This window comes from Tasmannia lanceolata, unplaced genomic scaffold (genome assembly GCF_043159265.1).
Source record: "Tasmannia lanceolata isolate RefF3 unplaced genomic scaffold, GAP_Taslan_0.1 ptg000002l, whole genome shotgun sequence".
Lineage (NCBI taxonomy): Eukaryota > Viridiplantae > Streptophyta > Magnoliopsida > Canellales > Winteraceae > Tasmannia > Tasmannia lanceolata.
In genome coordinates this window covers 17,407,988-17,424,353 of record NW_027518679.1, presented here as the reverse complement: position 1 = coordinate 17,424,353, position 16,366 = coordinate 17,407,988, and the positions used below count along the sequence as shown (strand labels likewise).

At 38.1% G+C, this 16,366-nt stretch overlaps 1 protein-coding gene across 2 annotated transcripts; it reads left to right on the top strand.

Annotated features, from left to right (window-relative positions):
• The first annotated feature begins 12,252 nt into the window (after positions 1–12,252).
• Positions 12,253–14,535, top strand: LOC143882593 (uncharacterized). Of its 2 annotated transcripts, XR_013252279.1 has the most exons (3): positions 12,253–12,824; positions 12,900–14,015; positions 14,124–14,535. XR_013252279.1 is itself a non-coding variant. In XM_077386063.1 (2 exons), exons 1-2 carry the CDS (start codon positions 12,331–12,333, stop codon positions 13,153–13,155), a joined length of 750 nt encoding a protein of 249 aa, XP_077242178.1. In that variant the 5' UTR covers positions 12,253–12,330; the 3' UTR covers positions 13,156–14,535. The 2 variants fall into 2 exon arrangements, 1 of the variants encoding a protein (XP_077242178.1); XM_077386063.1 differs by having other exon boundaries at positions 12,900–14,535.
• The last annotated feature ends 1,831 nt before the right edge of the window (positions 14,536–16,366 follow it).

The window sequence follows — 16,366 nt, the reverse complement described above, 5'->3', positions numbered from 1 at the left end:
AGAACAACAGAAAATTTAGCAGCTCTTTGGATACCAATAAAATTGATCCTTAAGTGTAAATAAGATTATTTGATTTTAACCTTCTTTAAAATGGTACATTAACCATTAATTAAGATGAATATAAATCTATTTATAATCATTAGTTGCATACTTGCATGTGATATGATATGCAAATAAGACTGCGGATGTATGGTCACATGAAAGTAGTTTTTACGGGTATCCAAAGAGGCCCTTAAAGCTTACAAAAAATGTCACGAGACAAAAACACATATTTTTTGCAGGAACATATTCACGCATAGTATGTGCTACTCTTTTCTAGTTACAATAGTTTTAAAAATAATATGGCTAATGGAGTCCAAAGTGACCTCAATCTCTCATTTGTAAATAATACTAACTTCAAGGCAAGTGATGTATTCTTGCCTTTGTTTTACATGGGATAGCCCCCTTTCTAGTGTATTTAAGACTAATCTTTTACACCAGAGGAGGTTGCCCCAAGTACAAAAGGTGAATACATCATTTCCTCTGACTTAAAATAATCTAATTTTCAAATAAGGGTTGATTCTGTTGGTATCCAAAGAGGCCGTGAAGAAATCATGTCAAAAAGACACAACATGTCAATAGTTTTAGTCATCGATGTAGCGAAAATGTCAGTTAGATAATGCAGCTTATGGTTACGACAGAAAAAAAAATCTGATAGAATTTAACCAGTGAATTTAACCAATAACCCAGATAAATTTAAAACTATTTATAATCATTATATGCATGTTATATCACATGCAAGTAAGACTGCATGCATGTAAGATCACATGGAAATAGTTTTTTAGGGGTATCTCATAGTGGGGGAAATGAGCGGAAGCTTCGAAATTTAAAAAAAAAAAATCAAAATTTGGGGCAGATCTTGTACTTTGATGTTCTTCTTGACGAATTCCTCAAGGAAATTCCAAGAATCTTGCAAGGAGATTCAAGATCTCTACAATCCTTACAAACGACAAGGTTAGGGATGAGAAGAATAGAAAAACGGTTGGGATTCTAGCCTTCAATTCTCTATTCCACAAGACAATAAAGGATAATTCTAGTAGAAATTTCAACTCAAGGTGAAAATTTCCCACCAAAACACAAATTTTAGATCTAGATCTGAGATTTTGTTTCAAATTCAAAGAAAGCCCTTACAAATGGACGGAAAAGTCCCTTTTATAGATCACTTAGAAGTAAAATGACCTAACTATCCCTAAGTGAAAGAAAATGACCAAAAAGTACATGAGTAGCTAGAAAATAACCAAACTATCCGTAATGAAGTGAAATGACATAAAAGGACTAATCAAACAAGTCTAATGACTAAACCACCCTACAACATAAAAAAGTAGCACAAATGGCAAAAGCACACAAAGGAAAACTACTCATGGAGAAAATATGGGCTAATGTAGTAAATCCAGGGGATACTCCTGCGTCAGTATCCAAAGAGGCCCTTAAAGCTTATTAAAAAATGTTATAAAAAACACATTTTTTTGCATGAACATATCCACGCATAGCATGTGCTACTTTCTTCTAGTTATAATAGTTTTAAAAATGATATGGTTAATGTCTTCCAAAGTGACCTCCATCTATCATTCGTAAATAACATTAACTAACTTAAAGGGAAGTGATGTATTCCCCCCTTTATTTTACTTGGGACAGCCACTCTAGAGGGGGTTGTCCCAAGTAAAAAAATGGCAAATACATCATTTCCCACTTAAAATAATCTAATTTTCAAATAAGGGCTGATTATGTTGGGATCCAAAGAGACTATGAAGTAATCATGTCAGCAAGAGACAATGAGTCAACATTTTTATTCATCAAGTACTGAAAATGTCATTTAGAAAATTGTAAAACCCAGCCCCACAATAGTAAAATAATAATAATTATAGGGCAATGATAAATTTGCACCCCTGTAGTATGATTCGCTCCCCTTTAATGCGAATTGACGTTAAAAAGCATTAAAGTTTGTCACATACTCACATGCCCTCCGTTAAAGGGTTGTGAATTATCCTACAGGGGTGCGAATTTATCATCACCCTAAATAATAATAATAATAAAAGTAGGGTTAATTTCAATGGAATAAAAAAAAAGTCAAAACTAAAATGTTACAGAGTTAAACAAAACAAAAAATATTGAAGCAGAATAGGAAAATGAGAACACAACAAAAAACCACCATCAACCGATACCATCGAAAATTATAAAAGCAAAACCCACATGGAAAGAAATATCTTTCAAAAGCAAAATAATAAAAAACCACTAACAAAGCACTCTACTAATCCGAAACACCTCAAAGCTACACCGAGAAAGAGTAACGGGCAAATAAATAAATAAATGTCATCAATATAATGACGAAAAATATATCTTAGAAATGTGTTACCTATCAAAACAAAACTTTTGTGACCTTAAAAAATAATTCTTCTGAAATGTTTTTCCTAAAAATTACAAAGTTCTATTGTGAGTTCCATGAGACAGTGGATATGCAAAACTATATTTTCAATGATGAAGTCAAATCATATGGGAAAGTAAAATCTAAGAAATAAAAGGCAGGATTGGTTTCTTTTCCGGGAGTGGTGAGCTTTTCGATCGGATTGATATAGAAACGTAGGATCAGATGAAGAGACTACGGAGAGTGCAAAAATCTGTGAGGGATTTCACAGAAAAACTAAGAAATTTACACATAACGTTTACCCTAAAAATTAAAAATTATTAATAAATAAGAAATTATAAAGAATGTGTATATGATAAGATACCCAAATTAAAGAAAGAGTACCTGGAGAGTGATAATGATGCTAAAGTCGGGAGAGTCTAGTCAGCACAAGAGAAGGCGAGGACGGAGGATAGAGGCTGCAGAAATAGTGACGAAGCTGTCGCGATTTGTAAATATAAGGAAGAGCCGGAGAGACGAAGATGGATGTTGAATAGGTAGCTTAGGAAGAGGCGACGTTTCTAATAAGGTATGTTCATAAAGCTATCATCTTTAATGCCATAGATAGATATGAACGCGACTTTTGAAATTCCACGTAGATATAGAGTGAGGGAGTGCCTACTATTTTAGAAAAGTGACTTTTGAAATTCCACATAGATACAGAGGGGGTGCCAAGTGGTGCATTCCATGCATGCAACATTCTGTTTTACTTATATACTAGTTGCAGACCCGTGCGATGCACAAGGCAACATGAAATTTTTTATATTTTATATATTTTTCGAGTGCATTAAAACTTCAGTAAAGAAAATGAGAACCACCAAAAAGGAGAGATTTTCATTAAGTAAATAATTACAAAAGATTTTCATAAAACTTCATTAAGTAAATAATTAAAAAAAATAGTAATTAAATAAATTATTTTTAATATTAGAGTTGCTTAAAGCAAAAAAAGTAATCATTCTCTTGAAATAACATATTCTGTTCCCAAATAAGAAGTATTCATTCTTATGACATGAATTCAATTCTGACATTGTTTCAACTTCGCTTTGAGCCTAATCTTCTGAATCCCTGCAAGATTGATTGTTTTTTATTTAGATATTTTTTAATGTAAATAAATATTTTTATATAGATATAGTTGTAACCTTATGAATAAATTTTTTTTAGGAGTTTTATCTGGAGGAGTTTGAATGTAAATTTGCGCATCTGCTTCTGTATTTGCTCCTTTCGTCGGTTGTTCATCTTCCGAAGTTCTTTTTTTTTGCGGTAAATTTGTCTCATGCATAAGAAATAATTTCGAATGAGCATGCCATGTTTTAATTATATATATATATATATACCAATTAACATGTAAATATTTTTTTGTAGAATTTAAATGTAAAACCTGTATTGTCTCCATTCTTGCGTATTTTTCAGCGTCAATTATTTTTCAAACCGTGAAATTCTGCTTGGATGTTTTGAAATTGAATGCGGTCACCTTTAATTGGAATATATATGTTCTGCCTATTAACTTTTCAATTGCAGGCGGCATAATTTATTTCTCTTCATCCTGTAATGTAATTAAAGTTGGTTGTTTTATTTATTATAGCAAATCAGACATAATAAAAAATTGATTGTCAAATAAAATTTTAATCTCCTTTAATGAGTTTTAATGAGTTGGGTACCTTTTTCTCAGGAATGCTAATCTGTGCAACAGGTTGCTGAACAATATTTTCTGCTTCCCTATCAAAAATCTCAAAAGTTGTTGATGCTGTATGGTCTTCAACCTCTACATGTAGTCTATACCTGCAAAGTTTTAAATTGAACATATTAAACCTAATTTTTTTAACTTTAATAATAATATATATTTGGTCGGATTTACCATTTTAATGGGAAGTTAACTTTCTTATCGCAAGTAGGACACCAATAATATGAACTTAAAGGATCACACTTCTTCCGGCAGTCGTTGCATGAGAGATAGTACCATCGATACTACGAGTCAACTTTTATGATTGTTGCTTCGCAGAAAAAAGTAGAATCCTGTAATTTACGATGTTAGTTTTCTTTTGATGATCAATATATATATTTTCTAAGAAATGAAATTTTTAATAATATTTTTCTAACCTTTTGCTCGCTTTGATTGATGAAATCTAAGACTTGTCTCACCGTTCTTTTGTTGTTTTCAACCAATTCTCTGTCAGCAGCTAATGATTTCCTTGGTAGATCTATTGATTGAAGAATCTCTTTTGCATCCGTAACACTATGCAACATGTAATTGTTAATTTTATTTATAATTAATTTTTTTGCTATAATATTCAATATATACCTATTTTTGAACTCTAGAACTTCTGGAATTGCCAAGTTTACGTAAAATTTTGTAGCATTTGTTGAAGAGAGTGATAGATTTCCTGTGTAATTGATGTAAGAATACCATTTATAATATATTTAAAAGAACAATTTCATAATATTATTGTGATATAGGAATTAGAATGTAGTTACGTACCGAGATATTTCTTCACAGTAGTTGAAGTGATAATAAGAATTACAGGCTTATAAATATGTAAGAAAGCATCTTTGTTTATCTCCTCTGCTAATTGTCCCCACAATGTTATTCAGATTTTTTTTTGCTGCAAAAATATATTTGTAAAATTATTCAAATACAAAATCTTATAATGTTAGTATTAATTTTCTAAATGTATTATATTGTCTTGATTTTTTACCTCTTGTCTTGAAGCTCAATTAATTTTTTATTCACCTTCTTTCCTTTAGCCTGTATTTCCTCAATTGCAGAAATTGCAGTGATTTGTCCAATTACATCTGCCGGTAGTATATTTAATATTTTTTAGCAAATGTTATAACAAAAAATAAGGTAGCATATAATGAAGGGTATTGTTTTTACCTGTGAGGTAGACGTTATTATTCACTCGTCCGTCTAGAACAGTAAAAGGTATTATTTTGAATCTGTGCTGTCCAATCTCATCACTTTCATTCATTTTCTCTTTATCAGAGGTTGTTTCATGGAAGTTTATCATATATTTGTTTGAAACAACTTTGTATTCATTTTTGCTGTCAACTACAGTGAAATTCTTTATCACATATGCTCTAAATTGATGAGTGGACTTATTTTTAATTGATGCTTGAATATGCTCCCCCCTATATAGACATAAATGTAGAGTTTTTTAAAATGTTCAATATAATAATTTTATTTCAAGAATAAACAGTTATAATATTAAATTTCAAATAAAGGATGGTCACTCGGGAGACAGCAACATATAGTTGCCCATGAGTGAAAACAGGCTTTGGCAGATACAGGCCAACTTGTTTAATAGTTTGGCCATGACTTCTGTTAATTGTTATTGCATAACAGACTCTGACTGGAAACTGTCTTCGCCTCAAAACGAAGTGTCACTTTGATTTAGTAGCTGTTAATATGATGCTGGGTATGAGAACTTTTGTTTAATAGGTTGGGCCAGGTTGGGTCGGGTTGAGGCCAACACGACCCAACCTGGAAACCTCAACCTCCAACCCTAACCCAACCCAACACGACTCTTAACCCGGTTTGGTTAACCTGACCCAACCCAGATTTGTTTTTCCCCAATCCAAACCCGACCCGACCCAACCCGATTGCCTAAGTCGGGTTGGGTTGGGTCAGGTTGACCCGCTGAGCAGATGTTTGTTACCTAGAAAATATCATTGCTGCAAGAAAAACATTTTTGATGAAAACTTTTTCTTGGGGAAATTTTATTATAATATCCCTCCAAATTTAATGTATAATCATATCATTTGCATCAAAATCATGGAAATTAAAATTTTTAATGAAAAATTAATTTCCAGCATAAATGTTTTCTCGAAATCCAAACAGGGCCTTCGTATCTAATATTTTCCTAAGGCAATGTTTGAACTGGATGGAAATTTTTTCTGATTGGGTTGTTGTGAATGCATCTGCCAAACATGCCTTACTTCTCATCGTGCTCATCCTCTTCTTAAGTTTGAATCCTACTTTTTTAAGTTTAATTTTTAAAAATTTTTATGTTTGTTATTTGGTTTATTTTATTTTGGTCATTTGGAGTCACTTTTTAAATTTTTTGTTTTTTTTGTTTTTGCTGAGGGTGTGCCACGTGGCACCCCCTTTGCAAACAGCATTCATTGATTTGCGGGTAAAGGACGTGATTTTTTGGGAGCAAGAAAAAAAATGGAGAAGTGGCGTTTGGAATTATGGCTGTTACAAATTCCTAAAAATCAGACAACACACATCCCTCCCTCCCTCCCTCCCTCCACCCAACCAAACCCCTATGAACGGTCACAACCCTCTATAATTCACAACCTATATCTTTTCACCCACATTCATCTGGGTTTTATTTCATAGTTTTGAACGGTCACAACCTAGTTGCAGACCCATGCGATGCATAGGGCGAAAAAAAGCTTTAAAACTTGGACCCGCACCCGCGGGTCATCCGGATTTTGACGTATTTTATTCTTAAAGTTTTGCAATGTTCTAGATTGATTGGTGAGGTCCACTTAGGCATGTGGGTAATGGATGGCTCACAAATTCTAAAACACTCGTGCATTGCATGTCTTTGTGTGAAGCATGCAAGTCACAGTGATGGGCATGCGTCATAGTAACTTTTGTTTCATAAAAATTTAATGTAAACAAAAGCAAAAAAAAAAAAGAAAATTTGACAGAGGGGGGACAAATAAAAGAAATAATATCAGAGGGGTCAAGTGTATGCTGGAAATGACAGAAGGGGGTCAAAATTTGGTTTTCAAAATTTTCAATGACGAGAATGCCCCTCTGGCAGAAACAGGTGATATGACTTTTAAAAATAAAAAAGCATTTCAGTTTTTTCCCTCTGTTTCTCTTCCCTCTTCTCTCCTCCCGTCTGTGTTTTTTTTTTTTTTTTTCCGTCCTCTCCTCCGGCGATCCCTACGGGTCTGTTTGGTTCGTGAATCTCGACGGGAATGGGAAGTGAAAGGGGATTTGTGCAGAATGGCAATGAAAGGACCTTATGGGGGTGGGGTTTTGAAGTAACGTTTGGTTGTAGGGATGCTTACTAGAATTTTGTTGGAACTAAATTCCCAAATGCCATTTGGTTGCAAGAATTTCGCGAAAGATATGCGACGAAGCAGTGCGTGGAGCCTCATCCGTCGTTTGAGAAGCCCATTCCTGTTGAAATTCTAATAAAAAAACTCGGTTTTGGGGGTTTGCCATTCGGTTCTCATTGGAGAGCCACGTGGGCCGACCGTGTCCCGACATTGTTGTGGGTGTTTTGACCATCGGGTTTGAAAAACACAACCAAACGACGTGCCGGCATCTAAAATTCCCACGAAATTCTAATGAGATGCCTGGTCTTTGACAACCAAACAGAGCCGTAGGCAATCTCTCCGGCGATCTCGACGAAGGTGAAGCACGTATGAAACCTCAAAAACAGTAAACCCTACCTGGTCTCTGTTTATTTTTCATGATTTGTCTTCGGTGTGAGTACAAAGTAGAGATGTAGTTTGTAGTCAGTTGACAAATTTGTATTCTCACATGTCATAGTAGAGATGTAGATGTAGTTTGTAGTCTCACCTCTCATACTAAAAGCTTTTGAACTACATTTATGCTTTTGAACTTTCCATGAATAAAAGCTTTCTTAACATCCATTTATTTTGAGCAACAAATTCTTCAAACTAACAAATAAAGATTAACATTAAGGAAATTGATGCTTTAACAATAGGAGTTGAGTGTATATTTAGAGAAAAAATAAACCATTTATGGAAACACACCGTTCTTATAGTTGGGGTACATGTTTCCAGATGGCATTCTTATACAATCACATATCTTTCTTCGTTGCCTTCACCCCCTTGTTATCTTTCATGTTATTTTGTTTACTATCTGAAAGAAATAATTTTCAAAGATTTTATTTAAGACAATTGTGGCAGTGTGATATGATAATGCGCAAAGGGTGGTTGTGCTCCATAAGATATTGCTATTATTAGTAATTCAAAACTCATGCTATCCCATTTAGCTTTGGTGTTAAATGTGAAAGTGCTTGCGAAAACAAGACAGACATGAGTTTGATGAGTGTAGGGATTGAATTTTTCATGTTGTGATTTGTTACTGACATAAGAGATTCGGTCCCTGTATTTTATTTTATTTTTTATATCCTCCATTGGGTAAAAGAAATGGCTATGATTTGATGTTGCAACTCATATTAGAAGTCTCATGTGGCGATTTGAAAAGAGGAAAAGAGGAGATTCAATGTGTAGGAGAAACATCACGATTTGAAGTATGACAGTAATTCAAGTCATTTGAGATTCAGGAAGCGAAGTTTATGGTTCGCTTCTGTCAAAAAGGCGAAGAAAATATCCAGGTGGGTCGTGGCAATGCTCTAATTGGATGAAGAATTTTTTGTTGAGAGCTTATTTGTTGAGAACTCCAATTTCAGCCCCTTTGATTCTCACTATTTTGTCCGACCTTAAACCAAGCAAGAAAAAGCAAATAGGAAAAGAGGAGTGAGCAGCTCCTGTTTTGCAAAAGTTTCGATCTAGGATTCCCATTTATGTAGTTGAAAACCCCTGTTTATGATGCGCCCTCCATGGTGACTTATTGTACCCCATTTGAGGGCTCATAATTCATTCTCTAATACCGTGCATAGCTCCCCTCTATTGCCCTTGAGAAGCCCCCCTTAGGCACTAGTAACCCCATTTTTTGTAGCTGGAAACCCATGACTTTGAACTTGAGGACCATCTTCTGGATTTGATGGACCCTGGAAGGGTACTTCTTCTACCCCATTTGGGGGCCCATAATCCCTTGTGTAATACCATGCATAGCTCCCCTCTATTGCCCTTGAGAAGCCCCCCTTAGGTACTAGTAACCCCTTTTTTGTAGCTAAAAACTCATGACTTTGAACTTCAGGACCATCCTCTGGATTTGATGGACCCTCGAAGGGTACTTCTTCTACCCCATTTGAGGGCCCATAATCCCTTCTCTAATACCATGCATAGCTCCCCTCTATTGCCCTTGAGAAGCCCCCCTTAGGTACTAATAACCCCTTATTTGTAGCTGAAAACCCATGCCTTTGAACTTGAGGACCATCTTTGGATTTGATGGACCCTCCAAGGGTACTTCTTCTACCCCATTTGAGGGCCCATAATCCCTTCTCTAATACGATGCATAGCTTCCCTCTATTGCCCTTGAGAAGCCCCCCTTGGTAACCCCTTTTTTGTAGCTGAAAACCCATGACTTTGAACTTCAGGACAATCTTCTGGATTTGATGGACCCTCCAAGGGTACTTCTTCTACCCCATTTGAGGGCCCATAATCCCTTCTCTAATACCATGCATAGCTTCCCTCTATTGCCCTCGAGAAGCCCCCCTTAGGTACTAATAACCCCTTTGTCGTAGCTGAAAACCCATGCCTTTGAACTTGAGCACCATCTTTGGATTTGCTGGACCCTCCAAGGGTACTTCTCCTACTCCATTTGAGTGCCCATAATCCCTTCTCTAATACCATGCATAGCTCCCCTCTATTACCCTTGAGAAGCCCCCCGTACGTACTAGTAACCCCTTTTTTGTAGCTGAAAACCCATGACTTTGAACTTTAGGACCATCTTCTGGATTTGATGGACCCTCCAAGGGTACTTCTTTTACCCCATTTGAGGGCCCATAATCCCTTATCTAATACCATGCATAGCTCTCCTCTATTGCCCTTGAGAAGCCCCCCTTAGGTACTAATAACCCCTTTTTTGTAGCTGAAAACCCATGCCTTTGAACTTGAGGACCATCTTTGGATTTGATGGACCCTCCAAGGGTACTTCTTCTACCCCATTTGAGGGCCCATAATCCCTTCTCTAATACGATGCATAGCTTCCCTCTATTGCCCTTGAGAAGCCCCCCTTAGTAACCCCTTTTTTGTAGCTGAAAACCCATGACTTTGAACTTCAGGACCATCTTCTGGATTTGATGGACCCTCCAAGGGTATTTCTTCTACCCCATTTGAGGGCCCATAATCCCTTCTCTAATACCATGCATAGCTTCCCTCTATTGCCCTCGAGAAGCCCCCCTTAGGTACTAATAACCCCTTTGTCGTAGCTGAAAACCCATGCCTTTGAACTTGAGCACCATCTTTGGATTTGCTGGACCCTCCAAGGGTACTTCTCCTACTCCATTTGAGTGCCCATAATCCCTTCTCTAATACCATGCATAGCTCCCCTCTATTACCCTTGAGAAGCCCCCCGTACGTACTAGTAACCCCTTTTTTGTAGCTGAAAACCCATGACTTTGAACTTTAGGACCATCTTCTGGATTTGATGGACCCTCCAAGGGTACTTCTTTTACCCCATTTGAGGGCCCATAATCCCTTATCTAATACCATGCATAGCTCTCCTCTATTGCCCTTGAGAAGCCCCCCTTAGGTACTAATAACCCCTTTTTGTAGCTGAAAACCCATGCCTTTGAACTTGAGGACCATCTTTGGATTTGATGGACCCTCCAAGGGTACTTCTCCTACCCCATTTGAGGGCCCATAATCCCTTCTCTAATAGGATGCATAGCTTCCCTCTATTGCCCTTGAGAAGCCCCCCCTTAGGTACTAGTAACCCCATTTTTGTAGCTGAAAACCCATGACTTTGAACTTGAGGAACATCTTATGGATTTGATGGGCCCTCCAAGGGTACTTCTTCTACCCCATTTGAGGGCCCATAATCCCTTCTGTAATACCATGCGCAGCTCCCCTCTACTGCCCTTGAGAAGCCCCCCCTTAGGTACTAGTAACCCCTTTTTGTAGCTGAAAACCCATGACTTTGAACTTGAGGAACATCTTCTGGATTTGATGGGCCCTCCAAGGGTACTTCTTCTACCCCATTTGAAGGCCCATAATCCCTTCTGTAATACCATGCGCAGCTCCCCTCTACTGCCCTTGAGAAGCCCCCCTTAGGTACTAGTAACCCCTTTTTGTAGCTGAAAACTCATGACTTTGAACTTGAGGAACATCTTCTGGATTTGATGGGCCCTCCAAGGGTACTTCTTCTATCCCATTTGAGGGCCCATAATCCCTTCTGTAATACCATGCGCAGCTCCCCTCTACTGCCCTTGAGAAGCCCCCCTTAGGTACTAGTAACCCCTTTTTGTAGCTGAAAACCCATCACTTTGAACTTGAGGACCATCTTCTGGATTTGATGGACCCTCAAAGGGTACTTCTTCTACCCCATTTGAGGGCTCATAATCCCTTCTGTAATACCATACGCAGCTCGCCTCTACTGCCCTTGAGAAGCCCCCCTTAGGTACTAGTAACCCTTTTTTGTAGCTGAAAACCCATCACTTTGAACTTGAGGACCATCTTCTCGATTTGATGGGCCCTCTAAGGGTACTTCTTTTACCCCATTTAAGGGCTCATAATCCCTTCTGGTGTGATTTATTTAAGAAAATATTATATCCTTGCCAGATCTAACATGTTAAACTAATTTCTGGTAGATTTCGTCTATAAACTAGATTTGGTATTGTGACCTGTATACTTGAAATGCAATGTTCACTTAAGTGCAATTATTTGCATGCTTTAGTCTGGTATTAAATGTACTCTAAATAAAAATTTTATCATCTTCTTGTCATGTTTAAGTCTTAACAATATCATATACTCCTTTTGCAGACAAGTTCTCAATCAGGAAGCTCATATTTTGTTCTTTCAAAACCAGAGTTGTCTGGTTCACCTCCGATACGTGTGCCTTCGAAGGTTTTGGTTAAGCCGGCCTCTACTTATTCACCTTAAGAAGCCCCCTTTACATAGTGGTTCTTATGATATCTTGTTGGCCCTTTGCAGGTCTTCGTAAAGTGGCACGCACAATGGTTTCTGCACTATTACACTATGATGGCATACTGAAGGATGAAGTTAATTGGGAATATATTGGTGGGAGTAAGAAATTCTTATTGGTAAGTCCCCGAATGAGTCTTAAAGAATTGGAGGCTCTAATCCACAGTCGAATTGGGAGTATTGCAGGACGGGTGTCACTATCCATCAAATGTCGATATGTTGTTGATCCATATATAAGCACTCTAATCGACGTCGATAGCGATGATATCTTCCAAACGTTGGTTAAGGTGCTTAAGAAAGATACTTTCAACTCTGTGATGCTATACATAACAAAAATTGACAATGGCCTATACAATGTCATACCTTCTACTTCCTTTTCACCACGAAATCCCTCTAATAACCTGCCCATACCTTTGACTTCTGTACCACCGATTCCCTCTCAAAATCCCTCTAATACTGCATGCATACCTTCTACTTCCGTTCCACCGATTCCACACCTAAGATATCCACCGGAACGAGTAACTGTCACTCCCAACTCTCGTTTTGAAGTAGACTTACAAAGAGAATATGAAACAGAATTGGGTAATACAAGCATAGGAGGTGACTCGGCACAATTTAGTTCAAGGTATGTCTTGTAGAATTTTATTTATATTCAACTACTAAATCTACTATCCTGATTTTATATTGTTGAACTGTGTAGGGTTCGAGTTGACCTAAATGAAAACTTCTCGGACGATATGTATGTGAACCATATCTCCGAAGATATCATTGTCCCCGGGAATGATGCAGATGTGCCGTTGGAGCATATTAATGTTTTCGAGGATGATTTTCATGTCTTCGGTTGTGATTTGGAAGAATTTAGAACTGAAGATGACAATGATGATGATCATGCAGAGGATGATGACGAGGCTGCCGTGCGGACATGCCATGGCAGCCATTGCCATCACGGATTTTGATGAGTACGATTATTGCCAGAAATGGTTTCATATAGAGATGTATCGGGAAACGTATGCTGAGGTGCTTCACCCTACAGTAGATCGCACTCGATGGGAAGTGCCTCAAGAACCTCTCAACACTGTATTACCTCCTATAGCGAAAAGACCACCTGGACATCCGCGTACGAGAAGATCTGACCGCGAATTACAGAGTAGAGTGCATCGCAAATGTACGATCTGTGGAAAACTTGGCCACAACAAAAGGACTTGTCGAGAACCTCCCATGGAGAGACAACTGCCTGATGAATTTGCCATTGGACCCTCTGCCCCCGTTTTCAATAGGTACGTGATACGTAATTTATGGAGGTGAATAAGTAGTATAAAACATCCCCGATCCCATACTTATTCGGTGTGGTGTGGTGGTGGTGTTTGTAGGTCGGGTGTACCTTGTGCAGCTCCTTTTTTCACGTAATTACTCTGCGGACAATGCATTAGAGGCTCCACTTGGATGGATGAGAAGTGGATTAATTGAAAGTGTGCACAGTAATTAGTTCCTGTATTTAAGTTTTTTGTTACGTGAAACCCTTTTTTCTTATACTGTAATTAGTGGTGTGCATATATTTATCTTTTTTTGTGTACTATAATTAAAAAAATGTACTTGAATCCTAGTTTATATTGGGTTTGAGTCTATTTCGCAGGGAAGAATCCTAAAACAAAATATACGATGTCTTCAAACAGAGTATATACCGAAGATACCCTGTCGCTAACATATGCTTCAAGGTTTATGGGTATATCAGTATGTCACAGGCTGTTACATTTCTACAAGACTTCAAGCTTGGTCATTACATAAGATTCCTCGAATAACAATGTTCATGGGTCAGGTTTGTGCCTCTCCTCTTCCACCTTTCCTTTTTACCCAATTGAACAAATTAATAACCAAATATGTCATCCTAACAATATCTTTTTCGTTGTAAATAATGACAATGAAGATGAATGGAATGAAAATTTCAAGTGGTGGGTACCCTGATAGCAGCACTTCTGTACTTGGGAACTGCATGGTGGCTCTTGCAGAATTGGAAGCCTCAACCGGTGGGGAAATTACTTGGATGGGTGCCCCTTCGCTTCTTGTCCTACTGCGAAAGGCATCGTAGTTGAAGGCTGCCCAGTTTTATGAAGGTGGAATGAGTTCTGAAAGTTGAAGGTTACCCAGTTTTCTGAAGGTGGAATGAGTTCTCATAGTTGAAGGCTGCCCAGTTTTCTGAAGCTGAAATGACTTCTACCTTGCAAGCATTGTTAAAATAAGTTTTTCCCTGCTGCTAAGAAAATAGATCAACAATTGGAAAAGAAATTTGGTTGTATATATATATAATCCATTTCAACTGAATCAATTCAGTTTTTAGTGTAAATAACTGAAACAATACCGTTTACTTGAACTTTTTTTTATGAGTTTCAAATGCTCTAAATTGGAGAAGAGAATATATTCTGACAATTGAGTTTTCTGTTGGCTGAACTTCACTTTCAATGTTGCCCTTCATGCCTATTTACATGGCAGTAGTGGGTGCATACAAAATGAGAAACAGGAGAGCAGCGTTGAAGGGTATTCACTAGCGTCAACAAGTTCTGCCTCATCAACTTCCTCTTCTACTTAGATTCTTATGTTTGGTGCTGTTATTTTCATTTTACTGGACATCTGTAGTGGATGTAAATATGCTTCGGATTGTAAATATGGATCAAAACCAATTATTTTTTCCGCTTCACTCTATTTATATATAAATAAACAACCTTCTTATGGCGTGATAAAATATTTACCCTTTACATGTTGCAAATAATGCGTAGGCAACGCTTTTTATTACGATATGCGAATGTTTTGTTCAAAGCAATCACTGGCAGAATGTCAACCATATTTGGTATGAGGTTTAGATCGAAGTCACCACAAATAATGCATGGCCTACCAATTTAATTTTCCATTCTTGCAATTGATCTCATGCTTCCAAAATGGACTAAACATACCACACCATAGGATGATCCACAACCGTCCATTGATGGAGCACAATGTAAAGAGGTTGTTCTCCCAAAACTTGTTGAACAAATATTTAAAGATTTTGAAAGTCCTTTACCATATTTCGCAATGAACCCAATGCCACAACCACCATCACTTCACAGAACATGATTTTTAATTACAAATACATAGTGCTCAGTATGCTGAGATACAAACAAACTCTGTGTCCCTATAGCCCGATTTCTGTCTTAGAGCCATCTACTGCTCCGGAGGAGGCAGTGGCTGATGGGAAGAACTGCCCGGCGCCTGGCCCCACTTACCACTGGAGATGTAGCGATAATAGGCGGCCCACTGCTCATCAACGTGGGAAGTCATGGTCTGGAAGCGAGTCGAAATCGCAGAGTCGACATGGGTAGACAACTGCTAAAACTGAGAGGCCATGGATCGCTCAATGGCCTCCTGCATGTGAGCCAAATCTTGGCAAGTGTAGAACTGAGATGTATCTTGTGACGGCTGAGGTGCCGCTGCAGCCTGGTCCCGGCTTTGTAGCCTCCTCCATCGACATAATCGATGTCAATCGCTGCTTCATTAAGACCCATGCGGTTAAAGGTCTGAACATCAAACGGGGCAGTAGGAGTCATGGTCATCTCTCCATCCAAGGTGATGCCGAAGTGGCAGAAGACACGGGTGAGAATCATGCCATATGGCAAGGAAGAGCGGTAGCGTCCAGGGGTCTGAAACATGTAGTGAAATATGATATATGACAGACAAAGCTGGCGGCCCTCTAGGATGCTGTAGATAATATATGCCTCTAAGGGTCTTAGGGCTTCACGCATCCCAGCACGAGGTATGAAGATGTGGTACATGAAGTTATGGAGCATGGCCAATCCCAAATACTGTGGCAAAAGTCTGATAGTTGAGTTTGATGACAGTTTTCTTGATCTTAGATTCGATTTTGAAGAAGGAAGGGGAAATGGTGAGATTGGCATAGAAGAGACGCACCAATCGAGGGTAAGCGGGTTCGTTGATGTGAAGGATGGGTGTCCAATGAAGAGCATCAAATTTGGCCTGTAAATCAAAATTTTGAAGGACAGGGGGATCAATGTACCTACCGGTGAGGATGCCCTAGTGCCGATGTCGGCCCAGAGTTTCTTCGCCTTATCCCCAGTGAAATGGGAGTTGGCCACAACCTCGGCAGCCATAGCCTTGGCCTTGGCCTTCTTCCGTGAAGGC

Coding starts and splice junctions, on each gene's coding strand:
- LOC143882593 (XM_077386063.1), top strand. CDS start 12,331: ATGAGTCTTAAAGAATTGGAGGCTCTAATCCACAGTCGAATTGGGAGT. Junction 12,825..12,899: donor TCGGCACAATTTAGTTCAAG/GTATGTCTTGTA, acceptor TGAACTGTGTAG/GGTTCGAGTTGACCTAAATG.